This window comes from Scomber japonicus, chromosome 8 (assembly GCF_027409825.1).
Source record: "Scomber japonicus isolate fScoJap1 chromosome 8, fScoJap1.pri, whole genome shotgun sequence".
NCBI classification, from domain to species: Eukaryota; Metazoa; Chordata; class Actinopteri; order Scombriformes; family Scombridae; genus Scomber; species Scomber japonicus.
Genome location: NC_070585.1, coordinates 22,010,165 through 22,029,590, shown reverse-complemented (window position 1 = coordinate 22,029,590; position 19,426 = coordinate 22,010,165). Strand labels below are relative to the sequence as shown.

Sequence of the window (19,426 nt, the reverse complement as noted above, 5' to 3'; positions counted from 1 at the left end):
CAGACAAATGTAACATCGTCCACTGAAGATAAACAGAGGTTTGGACAGGCTTTCAATGCAGCAATTTTCTTGATGTCATCCAGCCGTGCAGGATTTGAGCACTTTGTGGTTTCATACAGTGATACAAAGAGTGGCCAATTGACCCATTTGGCTCAAGGGAACGCATGTTAAACAAGAACACACTTACTTTTCAACCAAGATTATTTAAAGTGAACTAATGATGAAAACACATCCTTTCCATTAACATGGCCTTAAAAAAACAAGAAAACATGACTTTCAAACCAATGAAAGAACAGATGAATTGCTTTTCCAGGTTTCTTTTGACCTTCCCCTCAAACAACCACAGACATGCTTAATAGAAGTGCTGATAAAGTGGTGGTACAATCAGAGCTGATTAAGATAATTACGTTATATCCATTAGTTTAGGTGATAATTGGTCTCATTATGCTGTTGAGAATTGAAACAAGGTTGGTAAATGCATTGGGTAAAAATAAATGTTATGTGAGAAAATTAATGGTCAATATGTAACTGCAGCCAAGTTTTCTAAGACAATTTAATAGAAGCAAATCAAAAGGAACACATCCTTTTTTTTCTTGTAAAATGACTCATTAGCCTTATACCAGACTGTGTGTTACTCTTTTATAAATATGGTCATTAGCTTGTTTGATGAAATGATTGATTGAAATAATAATAATTTGCTCTATTAAATCTTGAATTAAATGTTGTACTGTAATTGGGTTAATTAACACCACTCTGTTCATTTCCCTGTACGGTGTTTAATCCCCTGGTGATTTGCTCATCTCAGATTCACATTGATGTTAGTCAGGGAAATATGACCAAGGGAAATCACTGTGAAGTCAGAAAACCACCCAATTTTGTTTGATGTCAGCTCGGATTTATTTCCGTACTGTTTATGACAAACATATCCGATATGAAAAACTACAGGACAGACTGTTCTGTCTAGATTTGTTTTTTCACTGAGGGTCATAATATGTGAATATTTTGACATCTGAGTTTCAAGAAATGCATCCACTGTGTATGACAAGACAAGGTAATCTGAACCATATGCATCTGGGCATTTTATGGTGCAACTGTCCTGTGATACATTGCGCAAATAGCATGCAGAGTTATTCATGTCCATGGGAAATGTGGCCCCGTGTCCTCTAGGGAGTGAGAGTGAATGGGAAGATTCAGGATCCGCTCGGCTGGAGAAGGATTACATCCCACGGAGTCTCGTGGGGAGAAAGACACAGATGCTGCATTGATCCTGCTGATAAACACTGAATGTCTGGAAGCTCCAGTAAGTGTCAGGTTCCCCAAACGGAAACACCAAGACAAGGGATGAAGGAAGTTTAGAGCAGTGCACGGAAGATTTGCAGATACGCCTACAATAAATGAAAACAGCAGAACTAATGCTTTCTTTTTGCCAATATTTTACATAATTTCCTTATTGTACCATTATTGATGGAAACATGGCCTTAATGACTGACAGACGTGGATTATATGTGCAGTTTCAAGTCTTGTGTCACTGCAACATTTTGGTTCACATTTTGATAACTTATTTGATTGGTGCTATTACATATGTATGTTTGCAGTATATATAAAAAAAGAAATTATAATTTTTCACAGTTCCTATTGTTATATTTATATAATAGTTTATAGAGTCACCATAATTCAAGAAAATAATTTAACAGTGAAAGTAATCATAAATTGCAGGTTTACTCATAATTGTAAATTATGTCTACACATTTGACACAAGAAGGCATCATGAGACATATTTTCACTTTTCACTCCAAACTTATTTGGTGTATTATTTTATCAATGAACCACACTGTCACAGCAGAGATAAAGTTTATAAAGATACCTCCAAAATATTATGAAAAACTCACCCAAATAGATAATCAACATTTCTCAGTTGCAGGGCATGAAGAGCATCTCCAGCCATTATAGTGTCATCTATAGTAATTTTAGAGCTGCAATTGATTTTTATTTTCACGATTGCTTCAGCTGCTTATTTTGACCTTTATTTGTTTAGTATATTTTATATATATTCTTTTACATTTTGGGCTTTAATAGTAATCCAAATTATATATCCTGGTCATTTCAGCCAGGATAACCACTCTATAAATTACTTTTTATACCAACACTTGCCTTGTGGCAGCACTATAAAACACAAAAGCCACCTAAAGAGAGCACAAATTACAAAGGACACAGTGTGGGACCATCACAGTGGTCACCTAGTGGAACAAGACCCTCCTGACTGCACAGGAGAAGACCCTTTATGGACAAAATGGGATGCTGCACAGCAAAAGAAAAAAAAAAAGATCTCACCCCTACTGCTCTTTGATTTGAGCAGCGTGAAATGACTGTCCTGTTTGTATGAAGAGGAGCAGTGGCCACCCATCAGGTAGGGACTGTGGAGAGAGGAACAAGAGGCCCTCATGAATTAAGGGTACATTCATAGAGTCTCCGGGGAGGTCCGCTGATTGCCTGCAGCACTACTAATTGATTTAGTGCAAGGTCGGAGCCTGAGTGACAGAGGGTAAAGGGAGGAATTTCCTGTTTCTGCATCCATAATTCAGTGGCTTCCTGTGTGTGAGAGTGTGTGTCCATGTGTGAGGAAAATAAAGTAAGTGTACACATTTACAAATTCACATGTGCCTTGTGCATATGCCTGCCATATACTGTATATTCCTCATTAAGCCTACATAATCAATTATGGTAGCCTGCACAGTGCATGCTCATCTATAATGGTGGGTGATGTTGTGTTTATGTGTGCTGGACTGTTAACCATGGTTGTGTTGCATGGTTTGCAAGCTGTCCAAACCAGCAGTGTGCCAGCACTCCCCACTGCCCCGTCTCTTTGAAGGTCTGGTGGATTTCCCTCTGGTGTCTCCAGACTCTTCAACCAGCCACACAAACAGACCGCCAGCTTCATGAGAGAGTCTTTTGTTTTTGCTCACTTCCTCTACAATGCTTGAGCTGTCCCATCACAATTGAACAAACACTGCAGTGTTGTTAGATGTGTGAAACAATTCTTCCTGCTAGCGGATGAAGATGGACCGTCATTTGAAACGTGCAGCAAGGCTATTTTTATTTATTGCAGTTTAGTGCCAACAAGTGTTTTTACAAATCCCTGAAGCAATTAAGTTTAAGCAGAAATCACTCATATAACCTAAAACCCATTTCAGAGTGAAAATTAATGTTCTTTTTTGGTAAAGACTGAAAGTAGTGCCTTTTTTGTACTTAGTATGTGAAACAATTTCATTTTGAGAGCAGCTTGCTTGAAGCTACAATGACCCTTAATTCCCAAGTATTTGAAATGACCCCTGATGCTGATAGAGGAGAGGAAAAAAGTAAAGATGGAACTGCTCATATGCTGTCTGTAACCGAGAAGGTGTTTTGCATATCAACATGCAAACCTTTCACTGAGAAAAAGAGCAAGACTGGATCAGCCCAGGATTTCAAACAGCCTGAAGCAACCTGAGCATCTCTCATTCAACCCCACAAGGTACCGACCCTCCTCCCTCAATTTCCAAAAAAAAAGAAAAAAAAGAAAGAAAGACTTCCCATCACATTAAAGAGAAACATCTGTCACTTCAGGGGCCTTCATCCAATGTCACACTAAACAGGTTTATGTTAACAAAATGCAAAATGCTAAATCTCCTGAGGAACCATGGCAGAATTACGGTGTTGGGTATGGGATTTGTTGGGTGGATCCCCTACCACAGAGGTTCAGGCCTTAATCACATTTCCAGCTTGTGCTTGGATCCAACTTTCTGTCCTGGCAGATTTTGCACCTCTGAGCTCAATCATGAAACTTTTTGAAACAGGTTCAGCTTCAGACAACAGAGGCACTTCCATCTGGAGAACGAGACGTTGACTGCACCATGGCACATACAATTCATTCAGTGAACTAAATGTAACGCACCAAGAAACCTCTAAGTTTTGTCACACTGGCACTCGCATTGTGTGCTTTGACAACAGTCTCATTTATACACTTTATCTGTTCATTTCGTGAATAGACCTTAGATGTGATAGGACAACAGTGCTAGATAATATGCTTATTGTTTGTTCCAGCTACAATGTTGCTTAGTAATTAGGTGATGTCCTGAGGTGATATTGATGACTAACAATATTTTCTCCAATAAAAGAAGCCTTGCCTGTAGCACAAGGCTTATAATGTGCAATAAAGTCAGATATTTATTTGTTTATTTATCATAATATTTGATGATGAACTACACAGAGAGAAAAAAATCACAAAGGTCAACTTTTGCATACAAAATGTTGTTGTATGTGTTTGCTGATCATTTGCTTAAATCAGAGAGAAAATGAGGATATTTGTGAATATATCACTACATGTATGAGGAATACACTCAAGGGGTCATCTCACCCTGAAAGCATAATGAAGCAGCCTTGTGAAATCAAGGCTCCTATGTGGTCTTTTTATGTGTAATCAATGGGAATTGTAAGGGCCTCAAATAACTGCACAAAGCATTAGGCATGGGCTTCCTCTTGCCCCCCATGCTGGTCACAATGTGTCCTGAGGGTATATGGTGATGAGGGGAGGGAGCGAGAGGCTCACTTTCACACGCAGGCCATTTCATTTGTGATGGAGAAGTGAAATTTACAGATGAAGGATCATTTTCTTTTGAATTCCAAAAAGGGAGACTATACATCTTGAAAGGGTCACGTCACAGAGGCTCCTGTCACTTGCAGGCATTTTCGGGAGAGATTGATAGGAATCCAAAATTCTCATGGGGGCACTAAATGTTGTAATCAATATGTAAAAGCCAAAGGGATACAATCTGAAGTGTTATTTACACATTCTACTTATATTGTTTGTTATTGTTCTTACTGCTCAACACTGACACTGGAAAAAACTGGGAACATAGTGCTCATATGTTAGTTCAAACACAGGCACTGATGAAAGTGAAACTGTGCTCAAATTAATTAATTGTGACTCACAGCAGACTTTTGTCTTCAACAGCCAAATTAACATCATCAACATTAGAAAAAATCCAGGTACTTGTTGATGCATTACAAAATTTTAGTATCTTTTTCAAGATGAGGGTCAGATTGACAACACTGTTTTGCAGTTTTAAAAAGGCACTTGAATCAGGTCAGAACCCTCTGTCTTTAGCTAATTGTCATTGAATGTTTCCTTTCTGTTTTGCTGAAATGTTATTGCTCTGTCCTTAAAAGTGGTTTTGACAAATAAAACGCTATTTTAAATATATTTTTATATGTCCACTTAAATTTGAGTGCAGTTGTGCTCATTTCAATCAGCAGTCATCAACAATAAATGAGAAATTAGCTGAACAACACTGATTCATCTGTGTCTACTTCTTATTAAAAGATTCAGTCCATAAAGCAGCTGCCCACAGGATGTAAGAGAAGCTCTTGATATTGGAAGTATCTTATCTATTATGAGCTGTCTTACTAGCGTGCTTGTGATTCTGACCAGCAAGAATAAGCTGCACATAATTGGATATTGTTGCTCCTTTCGCAACCCGGACCTTGAAATGCCACAGCCAAAAGAGAGCATTAGCCTCATCCAGCAAGGCTGTGTTGAATGTCCTGCAAGAGATGTGAAAACGAGATAGTGAGAGATAAGGCTGAATAGCCAAAGTGTTTCAAATGCCTCATTTGCACTACATGAGTCAGACCATGTTTAGTCTCAGTGGGAATGTGTGGCTTGACCTTCGAGAAAATTCATCTGGGTGTTCACAGTTGATCACAGTTGACCTCTTTCACATACAGCACAATGGTCTTATTTTAATTGTACAGCACTCAAACTCTGAGATTTGAGAAACTAAGATGTCCTGGAGGTCTCAAATCACTGCTGAGGGTGGAGAAAAGCAGGAACTCAACTATCCGTGCAAGAAAGCTCCCTGGTTGTGCTTGAGAAAACAGTTTCAAATTCAAAACAATAATTTCGAAACAGACACCATTACTTTCAGAGTCAACAGTGATGTTCGTTCCCCTATCTGTCATAATCTTTGCACATGTTTCTGTTTGCAGACTCAAATTCTTGCTTTTTGTGATCTGTCATAGTTTCAAGACCAAGAGTTCAGAGCCAGGCAAAGCAGTGCTTTGAGCTAACATGATCATGTTCAGCTGATATAATATTTACCATGTTCATAATCTTAGTTTAACTTGTTAGCATTGTAAGATTTGCTTATTAGGGCAAAGAACGACTGAGGCTGATGGGAAGTCATTAGTTTTTAGGTAATTTGGTCATAAACCAAAGTATTGGACCAATAAAACATTCTGACCTGATGAAGGTACTAGGTCAACCATGAAGGGATCACCAAGGTTATTACCATTAATCTTGAGTGGGATATATCTCCACCAAATCTCATGGCAATCTGTGCAATAGTTGTTAAGATATTTCACTCAAATCCACAATTTCAACCTCACGGTGGCATTAGAGGATTAGTCAGGAGATCGACAGAGTCAGCAAGTCTCTTCTCTGGGGACCACGGAGGTCTGTACCAGCTTTCATGGCAATTCATTGTTTAGATGGACCAATCAATCAATAGACCACCATTGCCATCAATGGAACCACACCCTGCCCCATATGTGTCTAAAATAGAAGAACTAGAGCTCATCTACCCATAAAGAAACCCATAGCTCCATATGTTTATCTGTTAAAATGTTCAAAACTAAAATTCAGACACAGAAAACAGAAAACAGTCAGTACAGTATGTCAACACTGACGTCTGTCCAGCTATTCATCATTCTCTGAACATTTTTGTGTTTACAGAAAAGACTCAAATTTGTGCCTCTGTGCCCTTTCGAAGACTCAAAAACAAAGAAACTGATTGTCTCACTGTTGGAAGCATTTTTTTCTTCAAATCTTTCACCTCAAAGCCAGATTGTGTTGATATTGAAGGGAGAATCAGTTTACAAAACCACTCCAGGTACCAGAAACAGCATTTTCTCTGGAGTCTTCTGTCAGATCAAGAACACGGTGTTGGTTTTAGTCTCAATCATGTTGTAACATTTGTGATGCTAAAGCCTCAGTTTGGATGATTCACAACTCAATTCTTCATGTTCCATTCCACTGGCTCGGGCCGCACAGCGAGATTTATATGACGCCATTGAGGCCTTAAACGTTTCTCCCTGAAGATGAATGTGAGGTTATTGGACTGCCCACAATGTTTCAAAAGTATCCCTGATGACATGGCAGAGGTACTGTTGACAATTTTTACTATTTTGATTTTCACAGAGGAAATGATTTCATCACAAAAATCCAAACCATCAGTTCACTCATGTTTGTGTTCTTAGACTGTATTTCTCTTGTGTTTATTTTAATGCAGGGTGAGCTAAAGTGCAATAACCTTACTTCAGGTCGGCTGATTTCACATGAAGCAGTCGTTCATCACTTCAGTTCTGGAGAAGCCCTCCAAGGCAGCAATGGTATCCGTTTGCAGTAACCAATCTGGACAGTGCTAATGTAGGATGGAGATTGTTTCCATATGGGGCCTCATTTCAAGCACAGTCGCTTTGCTGGGCTCCAAAAAAATAGCTTCCATTTCATAGTTTGCAATGTGAAAAAGACAACTTTAGCACTAGCAGTCATAAACAAAACAGCCCACCTTTAACCTTGGTGAATAAATCAGCAGCAGGTTGCTGGAGATCCTCAACAGAGACAAAGCTCAGTGTGTTAGCATGCAAACTAGTTATTTATACCAGCATTTCTATCTATTTTCAAGAAATTATTTTAAAATAAAAAGCATGATAATTTAAAGGCTTCTTTTCAAAACTAAAAATATTTTACATAAAATAACCAACAAAAATCAAACTAATACAAGAGGATGGGGTAAAAAAACAAACCCTGTGAATATTATAGAGCCGAAACAACTACTCGATCAACAGAAAGTCAATTCAGCAACAATTTTGATTGTACTAGTCAAGTTTCTTGAAGTTGCAGACAGTTGATCAGACAAAACAAGACATTAGAATGTGTCACCTTGCCTTCAAGAAACTGCGACCAACATTTTTGACTTTTATAGGCTAAATGATTCAATTAACTGAACCAAAAAAACTACACATCAATCATTAATGAAAGTTATCTTTAAATGTTTATTGAAAATGTGTATTTTTTCCTATGATGTCACTTGTAAGAAGAGTAACATTTTGTTTGCGTTATAGCCCCATTTCATTACTCAACATCTTACATGACCTGACTGAAAAATCCAAATCATATTTAATTAACTCAATATAGATTTTGAACTAAAACTGCACTGAGTATTCCTAGCTGAGAGACTGAACAACCTTTGATATAAGAATGTATAGTCCTGCCTAACAAGTGATAGCTAAAACTGTAAAACTGCATTTTTCTGGTATGAAACATTGACAGTAAAATATTGGAGATATGGAGTCAAGTACTCTTCTGCCTCCATCTGCATAATATGGAAATGACAGTAATATGCCACTTTTAGACCACTGTACTGTATATGAAGTGTTTTGTACTTGTTTGACAGAATAAAAGAGTCTTTCTCTGAATAGTAATAAATGTCCTCCCTTCTTCCCTTTCTCACACTTGCCTCACTTCCTGTCCCCTCAATCCTCAAATGAGCTTCTATCTGTCCCTCTATCTCTTAGGGCAGAATCTTTGACCTCCCCTGCTTCCTCAACTTGAAACAGCCATGCGTTGCAGAGCCCCGTACTATGCGTTTGTCTTTCTCAATCCCTGCAGTAGGATGCTGCACCAAAGTCTACACTCCAAAGTTGGAGCAACTCTGGCATAGCATCAGAGGATGTCAGCTGATGGCGAAGGAGCTTCAACTGGAGGATGTGTCCAGAGGTCCAGCCTCCTGCCATGCTGGGTCCCAGGTGTGCATCCTTTCATGGACATAATGTGTTCCTTTTTTTCCATTTCTCTTTTGTGCAACCTGAGTGAATTAGCATTTGATGCAAGTGCAGCAACAACTGAAGTAAAGTGAGAAGGTTAATGGAGAAATGTCAACCATAGACGAGTGGAGGCCCCAGGGAAAAGTGTAAGATTATGCTTAACTTCGCAAAGATACAATTGCTATAGCGCTATCTGAGTGGCAGACATCTGCAGTAATCCATTTACTAATTAATGATGTGAAATACAATATATAGTGTAAGCTCTATATGTACCATGTTATAAGTGCAAAGAGCAAAGGGCTATCTGGGAAAGGAGAACCATAAAAAAGCAATGATTAGTGACCCAAGCCCCCCTGAGGAAGACAATTTACCTAAGGATTTGTGGTTAATATGCAATGACTGAACAAATATTTTACCCATACAATCTTCTGTAGCAAAGGCTCGAGGTGTGTAAACCAGATAAATGACTCAACAGACATCCAATTTCAATGGTTTATGCCAGAGTAGTAAAAATGACAACTGCTAGGATCCTGTTTGCTGCTGTTATAATATTTAAATTATACTTGTGTGACTTACAAAGCTGTTTTGTGCCACTGTGCTGAATGTCAACTGAAAATTTTGGGATTACTCACTCAATACTTCCAATCATTGTTGAGTAACTGAAAATATTGGTATTTGTGATTACAGTCATTCTTGTAATATTGATTCATGTGTGGGCAGCAGCAATTTCACTCATGTGGAACCGCGGTTGAAATACAGTTCTCAACAAAGGGCAAACAGTTACCGACAAAGCAATTTTCCACTCAAGGTCTCCATAATACATTAAATAAGGTTTAACTTAACCCCATATATCATGGTATGAAAACCAAACAATATTTCACTAGCAGGAATGCTTCCTATATGACAGGAATGTAATTACAACAGAATATAAATTAGAAGCCTCTTCAATACAGTATGCTTAACGTTCAAAGAAACTTCTAATACGTGGAGAAAACACCTGGACACCAACTGTTCTTTGTTGAATCACTATGCTTTTACTTTTGAAGTTGTCAGGAACAAACAAAAAAGTATTCTTATGAGTTGCATTTTGCAGACCTGGAGGTTCAACACAGTGCAGTCAGAATTGAGACAGTTCTTGTTTTGTCTCTGTACTCCTGCACATTGAATTTTAAATGAAACTGTAACTATGGAGACGGGCTTAAAGACTATCGTGTACCCTGTTGATGTGACAAATGTGTTAACATGCAAAGGTGTGCCTATGCACATTTGACAGACATGTAACAGCATTGGCTTTGAATTTATTTGTATTTGTGTCAACCTGATCAATAAAAATCCCAAACCCCTCTTTACCAACTCCTGAGGTAAACATCTTTAGCTGCAAAATGCTCCACTTTGTTCCCCAACTACTTGCTAACTTTGTCTGTTTGCTGAGCAGGTAGAGTACTTTTTTCCCCGTTTCTTTTTACAGCTTGTTCCCTGAAAATAGCTGCCTTCTGCAACTAGTAACAACACTGATGAGAGCAGTGAGAATGAACCAAAACAATGAGTTAAAAGACACTAAAAGCAGTGTATAGCTGAGAGGAACTGCAGGGTTGGATGCAGCTTTGACAGTATGTGCAGTCCCCTTTCAAATACTAGTACTACTAGTAATGTGATTTGTTGTTAATATATAAAACATATTAATTATAGCTGCTATAAGCTAAAAGTCAGCACTTTAAACTAAGTCATTCTCTTTTTCATGTAAAATCCAGTGTGCTGGAGTAAAGCTTAAGCACTTTCTGTGGCTGATCCCTGACACTGTCCAAAAGAAAAGAAAAAGGTGAAATATTTTGGTCATAAAACGTTTTTTCCACACGACTCATGCCAACAATTCTGGATGATATGCAGCTCATGATTTCAATGGGTCTTTATTCTTCTGGGCTTCATGTTCTCTATAGCGTGGTCGCAGGAATGGGAACAGCAGAGAACAATATGGGCAAGTCTTTCATCAGACATCTGTCATCTCATCTTCCATCTCATCTCCCTCTGTTTCACCTTCTGCCTCGCCTTCTTCCTCCTCCTCTTCCTCTGATGTCACATCCAGCTCGTCCATCTGGGAGACGCACTTTGGACACGAGCAGACAAACAGGTAGTTCTCCCTGGGAAGAAAACGTTCCGCCAGTCACCAACAAGAGCAGAATTAATCAAAAGCAGAAAATCTGGTGCTGTGTGAGAGCAAATTACTTGAGCAAATGTTTAATGGAGTACTGTAATTAATACTTGGAGGTGTAATTCATGCTTTCAATCAGCTAGTGTGATATGGGGGCCCATGAAGGATTACGCCACCAGCCTGGAGTACCACTACACCTTCTGCAAACTAACCCCCCCGAGTGCTGGGGTGTAATTCAAAGTTGGATAGAAATTGTGTTGATCAATGAGCAGTGCAGGCCCAAGAGTAGCCATCAGACCCCTAACATCTCTGCCTCCAGACTGCCTGGAAGGCTTTTTATTGATCCAGATGGAATTTGCAACAGTATGACCCTCATTCAAGTGATTCATCCAAAGGATTTCAGCTGTTTACCTCAAAACTTTGTGTCTGCTATGACGGCTTCGGTCCCGCTGACAGCAATCCAAATAACTGATGCAGATCTCCTGGAAAGTGAAGAAAGCAAACGGTTGAACTGGCTGAAGAGCCCCAACATCAATAATATAAAATTCCTGAGCCTAGAAGTCGTAATGAGATTTAAGTCCCACAAAAGTGTTATTGGTATATTTCAAATAGCAGAAATAATTCAGGTTTTTCTAGCTGTTGCCTCATGCAGGACATTACTGTGTCCTTCCGTTTCTCTATTGGTGAAATGATATCCAAAGCTCTCCTGTCTTAGCTGGCATTCAAAGGAGAGCTTTGCTGTGAAAGGCTGCTTTGACATTACTGTGCCGCGCAGATGCAAGGCTTCTCAATCTTTCTGACAGCTTGACAAACCCACTCCAATCCTCAAAGTCTCAGCCTTCTAATGCCGTCTGACAAGGGAGCACACAAAGCTAGGGAGGGATGTTCTGTCCCATCTAACCCAGGCTGGAATTTATCACTTCAAACCCAGACATGTCAGCTGACCTCTCCTGGGTTGATGTCACTAAGGGCACTGAGGTGAAGCAGGAAATTGTTGTCGGGGAAGGACGCCTCTGCGTTGGGTATGCAGCTGTGGTTACCTGCAGGGGTTAAAGAGGCAACAAGACAAAAACAAGAGGGGGGTCAACAGACCACATGTTGACCAGAGTAACTTTGTCTCTGAGCTGAAGTGACAGCTCTCATAACATGAACATCCTATGCACTTACATGAGCTTTGAAGCAGAAAAAGTCCAGAGCCCTCACAGTTCAGAAAGTCTCCCGTTTCTACAGAGAGAAAAGAGGAATCGTGTTGGGATCTGCACATAGGCTACAAAATAATTCCAGCAATGTCACTGGGTCAAATGTGCAACATAATAATGTAATAAACCCTCTTTCCTAAAATATGACCATTGCAAATCAGTTCAGTTGAGACAAAAATAATTTACACCAAATACTGCAAGACTGAGATAAAACTGTGACCTTTCTCGATGTCCTTGTACAGCTGGTCAATAAAGGAGTCCAACTGCTCCCTCTTCTGGGCAGGAAGCTCTATTGCATCACAAGCATGAACCCACTGACTCAGGGAGCTGAGAATGAAAAGAAAAACAGAGCACAAGAAAAAGAGAGAGCACATTATGATCCAGAATATGAGCAGAGAAAGATCTGTTATTTATAATCTGAAGTGAAACACAAAAGGTGGAAGTGTTACCTGGTGCCAATGCCTTGCCCGTTAGTTCCCACCAGAGCGAACAGAGAGCGGAAACCCTCAGGAACAAACCACTGCAATGCAAACATACTGTAATTGGTCCGGATATTGGGGGGGGGATTCTTCACTTCATTTAAACATTTCTGTACTAAAAAGGTCAAAGGTTGGCTACGACATTCCTAAAGCTGGTAGATATTCAAATTACTACCACATAAGACAAATAAATGAGAAGCTGAAATAAGGATACATTTAATATTTTTGCTGGAAAAATTACTTAATTACCAGTATTTGATTATCAAAATATTTGCTGATTCTGTGACTAATCAGCTTTTAGCTCTACAAACAGCTTCCTACTGCATTTTTTTCCCAACTTGTAGCAAAAAACATCATCAGCATGACACAAGAACACTTCAGATGACATTTATATTAAAAAAAAAAGTTAAAAAGGAGGTCACATTTAGGAGACAAAGCAGCCCAAATAAAAGTCGTTGAACTGTCAGCTCGCAGCTCATCTCTGAGCTGCTGTAATTAGCCGCCCTGAGCAACGACCTCTGAGATATTATTGGCAGCCTTGTGTGCTGGATGAAGAAACAGAGAGGTTACATTAAAGTCGTACTCACCCGACTCAGATGTTCATCATAAAGTGCTGCTTTGAAATGGCTGTGTAGCAAGGCCAACTGCCCCTAAAAAAAAAAAAAAGAAGTTAAATAAACACATTTCACATCGCAGAAAACATACATCATAAGCACAGGTGGCCTCAGCGGGAATTGAACCTGCGTCAGGGGGGAGTGACAGTCATGCTTTGCTCACTGAGCTATAAAGAACTGCAAATTACCATAAGAGCATGATACAACATGAAAAGATGGTACTTACTCTGAACTTCTCCCCCAGGAGCTTATGAGCGATCTCCTCTTCCTCGTTTGCTGTCCGGCTGCAGAAGTGTGAAAACAGCTTCTGCCAATGTGCTTTGTCTTTAGCCTGGAAAACAAACATTGAGTCACTTAGCAGTTACAGTGCGTTTCATTGTTAGTATTGAGGATTTTTTTTGTGGCTCATTTTTCCAATTCTTCTGTACTTTTAAAAGGATAATGGAGATTTTATTTTTAAAGAAAAGGACAACTGTAACAATTGGTGCAAAATAAATTACTGATAGTGTCAGATTCACGATTTCTTAGGAAGCCATTTGTTAAAAGTCTTTCTCCAGTATGAAACACAGCTTCTGTAACCTTGAAAAGTGCCTCAGCTTAATCTAGCAGGGTAAACATCATTTCTAATTTGTTCCCTCTTATTCTAAACTCACTGTGCCACGTTCAAGTTTTGAAAATCATCACGTTATGCTTCATATACTGCAAGTTGGGCAACATTCACAAGAGGCAAGTCTGTAAAAAAAAAAGTCCTCTCACCAGCTTGTCTCCTGACAAAAAAACTATTCTCACATTCATCTTTCTTATTTAGGGTATCTGTTATTTGGGGCACAGTCAATTTCAAGCAAGATTTAACACCATGAAGTGCTATAAAAAAACTGGCCATAAAAACCTAATTACATGCACATTATGTCTTTTTAATGGCAAGGTGTCTGTGTTGCAAGATGAATACACACAACAACATAAAACTTTAGATAGTTTATGCACGAATAATTTAGGTGCTTAAAGTTAGAAGAGACTCACCTGTTTGACAATAGCTACCATTCTGGCCATGAGCATAATGCTGGAGGTCTCTGGGGGATAATGCATAGCCCTGAAAGAAGGCAGAAGATCTTTATTAAAAGGTGAATGAAAACTGAATCAAGAAATCGGCGAACTCAGGTGGAAGTGCAATTAAAACATTTAAAACATAAAATCCTGTCTTACCTCCATGCCTCTTTAAGCTGGTTGATGGGGTGGTCTGGATCCTCTTGGGATGAACCCTGACACAGAGCCCGATGGTACTGATCTGCTGCCGCTTGCCGACACTCACTGCTGCAGTACATCACCTGCAAAAGGGAGACTGATTTATAAGGCTCTGCCCATATCAGAAATGGATATAAAGATACAAAACACCTTTACTGTACATCTATTCAGCCATTTTTTTCTACCTGGCTGCTTTATTATACTTAACCACTAACTGGAAAGTACAAGTCCACGATGCCTAGCAACAACTAATGTGTGAGGGGGCTGTACTGTAATTAGAAAATTAATTATATAGTCTAATATTCTCTCAAAAAGCTATTCAGGTTTGTAGCTAGGGGTTGTTATTTGACATCTGCTCAGCAACAGAAAGCAGGATTGACTCCATGGGAGGAAAAAGGCTCAGTACATATCACAGTTTTACATACATTAGCTTTTCTTTTACAATAACAAGGCCTCTTAACTCCCATTAGTGACACTATGTTACATTTTTCTTTTCATTTTTTCTAATAGGAAAATCGGAATAATTCCCTCAAAAAGAGAACAAAGGAATATATTGAGTTTTCTGAACCCATTAAAGAACAAAGAGCCAATATATCTGTATTCACTTTTAACAATGAAACTGATGAAGCTTCATATAGGTGAGGTTACACACAGACATACATCTACATCGTAAGATAGCTTCAGGAAACCCAAAGGAGGTCCTGCTAGAGCTGAAACCATTATTTGATCAACAGAATATTACAAAGTCAGAAACCACCAAGTGTAAACCGTTAATCATGTTGGTTAATATAAAAAAATAGACTGACAGATTTGCTTATTGATCCATAGTACCAATATTGGCCTCTAAAAATCAATCAGCTAGTCACTCTATAGACTGCAGGTGTTTTGTTTTACAGTATATTGATCATTTTTTGAGATTTTTCCACCTTTGGAGGGAAAAAAAAGACGACTTCTAATTTTAAAAAGGATTGACAAAGGTAAAAAAAATAATTGTAGGCCTTCGTCAAATAAGTAAAGGTCTGGAGCCGAGCGTGGACCCACCTGACATTGAGGGCAGGCTTGGTGCAGCTCTGATCGGACACGGCAGAGCTCGGGGTAAGGAAGGCTGAGTCCGGGGATGCCGCTGAGCCTCCTCGCATTCTCTTCGGCCGTCTCCAGAGCACGCAAGCAGTACTCACACGCTGTTTTTAAAAATGCGGTGAAGGAGAGAAGAGAGAGTTGATTATGTATATCAAAGTTTAATTCTAGAGCAAGCTTGTACAGACTGTTGCTAATATATTATCTCAGTCCAAACCAACATTTTTCACTCACTTCACTGAAATGTATTTTTTAATGTAAATACAGATAACATACATCAGTTTGGAGGCATCTCACCTTTATATTTGTACAAAGCATTCCACAGGAACTGAGAAGAGACCAGAGGCCGTTCAATGAAAATGGATTCTCCCTTCTTGATGCTTCTTTTAGCGAACAGACCCTTGCCCTTAAACAGGAACGACAACGTTACACAACGTCTGACAAAAACGGCTACCTTCACTTAAAATCTACACACAACTAGGTAGTCAGTCCAATGTGGAACGACACAAGGAGATAAAGTCTTAAAAATTATCTCATCCATGATTTAAATAACCCCATTCAGTCAAAAATGTGTTTTTCCTCTGGTTCAGTAGGACGTTTTGACCTAACTGTGCAGAGTTTGACACGGGAAGGGTGACATCTCTGTGATCAGCTTAAATCTGAGTTTAAAGCATGAACTTACAAGCAGAATTTGTGACATCACATATAGTTTGGAGCCAATCGTGGTCCACTATTCAGCTTACACACAACTGTGATGTGGAAACTTGGAAGCCTCCAAGGCGCACACACGAAGAATGGACTTTACAGTAAAATAGGAGACATCTAGTGTTCAGTAGCTTTTCAAATTTAACATTTTTTCATATTTCAATGAGGACATTTTCTAGTGTCAGACAAAATGTATTATTTCAAGCAGAAAACTGGTATCTGTACTGTATATATATCTGAAGGTAAAATTTAATCCACACTGAAAGAAGCACAGCACAGTTAGAAAGCTAATGAGAGATAATCTTTTAGCGCAAGAATAAACGACGTTCTCCCAATTTTTCACATTAGCTTTAATTTCTCTATAGTTGTCTTTCAGTCCATTAGAGCCAGGCACTAGAAGGTTTTCCCTTTTAGCGTAATGTGTTTGTTTAAAGAACCTTCTCATACTTGAGCTTTGGGTAAAATAATGTGATAGTGTAGCCCTACCTTTAAATGAATACATATGACACAGTTACAGTATTAGTGGTTTGTGCTGAAATGAAAGTACTGTCCAACATACAACTCTCAGTTTAAATCAAAGATGCATCAGTCCAGTTTTCAGTCCTTTTACTGATACCTGGACTTTGGATATGGAGGATAACGAGTACCAGTCCAATACCAGTGATGAATTAATAAGCTGTGTGCATCACTGTGTGGAAGAAACTGGGATCATTCCTTTATGCATAAGGCAAAATCAGATATATATTTAATGAACTGTTATTGCCATCCAGCTTTTTAGAGTCAGTATCAGACCAATACCCAATTATATCAATATCTGTCTAGTTTAATAAAGAAAAAAGCAAGCTGCATTTACTTGTTGACAGCTGATTACTTAAATACATCTGAAATCTAGCCCCTTTATTAGTAACATCAATGTATCAGCAGGAAATAAACAATATCTGGGATCAGATTTAGCTGTTTGGCATTTTTGGAGCCTTTTAATAGGTTTTATGGTGTAAAATAAGGGGCACTATTCCTTGTTTCTGTAGTTTTCTCTGCACGGTTTTGAATCAAATGACCAATCTAAGCCAACAAACGTAAAAGTGTCTAGTCCTTTTGCGCAATAAACACATCTGTTACTGTCCGCTGCTGTGAGAGAAGCTGACAGGATCCAGGTCCTGCAGCACTTTGTGAGCCCCTCAGTCTGTGCTCTCAGTCCCGGCTGCGGCTCACATGTGAGACTCTTAACTTCTTCATTCAGCTGCACGTGTGTCAGTAGCAGCTTGTTTTAGTCCATCTCTGACCCGCCTTACCTTGATATTGTCTATAAATCTGACGTCCACGCTGCTGGCAACTTTACCGGGATCCACGCAGAGGGAGAACATGTCATCCAGGGGAGCAGCCATGTTTTTCCGACGACCTTTCCCCTTTCAACCCTGAACTGACGTTTTAATGTCTGAGACGCAGCGGCGACCCCTAGCGGCGGATGCATGAAATAACCACCGGCTCCCTTCAAATATCATTAATGACTGCATCATTTACCCTCTGGACACATTCATGATTTAAAATACAGCCCTCAGAGCTGTCTAAAATACTGTACATTATCGTTTTAATAAACCTTATAATAATTCTTTAAAAATAGATGATTTTCAGTCAGAGGAATCAAGACAAATAGAAGAAAATAAACCCCAAATCATTAAATTTAACCACTTAACACACGCCCCTGTTTTTTATGCTGTTAGCCTAAACGACATGCCCAAGTTGTGAGCAGCACAGATCCCACATAGTTTGAGATGTGTCTGGTATCATTGGAAAGGAAACACTCTCAGGATTCTTGTAAAAGTGTCTGTGTGATTCTGTGACTTACTGACAAAGAGTGGCAGAGGTTACAATGATGGGGTTGTTTACTCGCCCATAGGTTTGCCTTTACAATGACATGTGTACAGACATTCAGGGGCCTCTCAGCAGGATATAGACACAATGAGGCCACAGCCACATGTCTTGGCTTCATGCAGTCCAAATTTGGAGTCAAAAGACCAAAAGATGAATTTTTATTTTTCAACAGGTATGTCCATGCGTGTTCCTCAGGTCCTTTTTGGAGGCTCCAAATGGACACTTGGTTACCAAAGCTGTATAACCGCAATCAAACACCTATAACTTCACATCCCTTTGCCTACAATCAAAATCTTGGTCTCTAACGAAAGCTGACACCATATTATTATTATTATTAATATTATTATTACATATAACCATATTTTTTTGTTTGGCCATATCTATCTGTTTATTTTGATATAAGTCATATGTTAAGTCGAAGAAAAATGCAGAGTGCGTAAAGATATATGGTTCAACTCTTTTACGCACAGGGCGCACGCCGGTTGCGCTTGGAGTTTGTTTATGGACAGCCAAACGTAATAGCTTAGTGTCATAGGTCATACACCGTTGGAAACCTCTGACTATTGGCTTAAAGGTTATCAACTTCATTTCACCGAATATTTCCATAGGCTAGAACAGCAGTCAATCAAAGCCATGTCGTCATTGTTGTCGGTCACATGTCCTCATTGGCTTTGGAGACATGTACTGCCTAATCCTAAACACCGATTGGCTTGTGTGTGGTGTCGTCAGAAGCAGGAGAGGCTCACGGTCGTAAACATCTAGTCACGTGTACTCTGAGATGGACGTGCAGGTCAGGAAATGACGTAAACGGACCGTATGTGGTTTGTTATTTGTGTTATTACGTTACGTGTTGGACTAAATACATGGACATATTGAGGAAAGTATTCCGGTTTTATGGAAACGGATTTCATATTTCACAAGAATGGATATTTGGCGAGCTGTACAGAAAGTGCTGAGTCATAAGATGATCGTTGTGGATAAAGGGAAGACTTTGAAGGTATGTAGCATTATAGCTTTTCTTACTTAGCTGAGTGGCTAGCCGAGCTAATCGCTAATACTATTACGGCTGTGAGCAACCATATAAGTCGTGAGTGGTCTTGAATGAATCAGGACAATCTAAGCTTTCCAACGATGTACGGCATGAATATATATGTTTAAGGGTTGGTGTTTAAAACATTCAGAAGAACTTGTGGCTACCTCCTAACATCCGTCCCGTCCCGTAGACGG

General features: G+C 39.3%; 1 protein-coding gene across 1 annotated transcript; it reads right to left on the bottom strand.

The window, feature by feature from the left end:
- Positions 1-10,471: 10,471 nt before the first annotated feature.
- Positions 10,472-17,727, bottom strand: smyd5 (SMYD family member 5). The gene is made up of 13 exons (XM_053323821.1): positions 17,620-17,727; positions 15,920-16,028; positions 15,587-15,726; positions 14,507-14,628; positions 14,324-14,393; positions 13,530-13,634; positions 13,277-13,339; positions 12,660-12,730; positions 12,431-12,537; positions 12,179-12,235; positions 11,957-12,051; positions 11,423-11,493; positions 10,472-11,000 (listed from the first exon to the last, which is right to left on the bottom strand). Exons 1-13 carry the CDS (start codon positions 17,710-17,712, stop codon positions 10,850-10,852), a joined length of 1,254 nt encoding a protein of 417 aa, XP_053179796.1. The 5' UTR covers positions 17,713-17,727; the 3' UTR covers positions 10,472-10,849.
- Between the last annotated feature and the right edge of the window lie 1,699 nt (positions 17,728-19,426).

Coding starts and splice junctions, on each gene's coding strand:
- smyd5 (XM_053323821.1), bottom strand. CDS start 17,712: ATGGCTGCTCCCCTGGATGACATGTTCTCCCTCTGCGTGGATCCCGGT. Junction 12,236..12,430: donor GTACAAGGACATCGAGAAAG/GTCACAGTTTTA, acceptor TTCTCTCTGTAG/AAACGGGAGACTTTCTGAAC. Junction 12,052..12,178: donor TTTTCTGCTTCAAAGCTCAT/GTAAGTGCATAG, acceptor TAACCCCTGCAG/GTAACCACAGCTGCATACCC.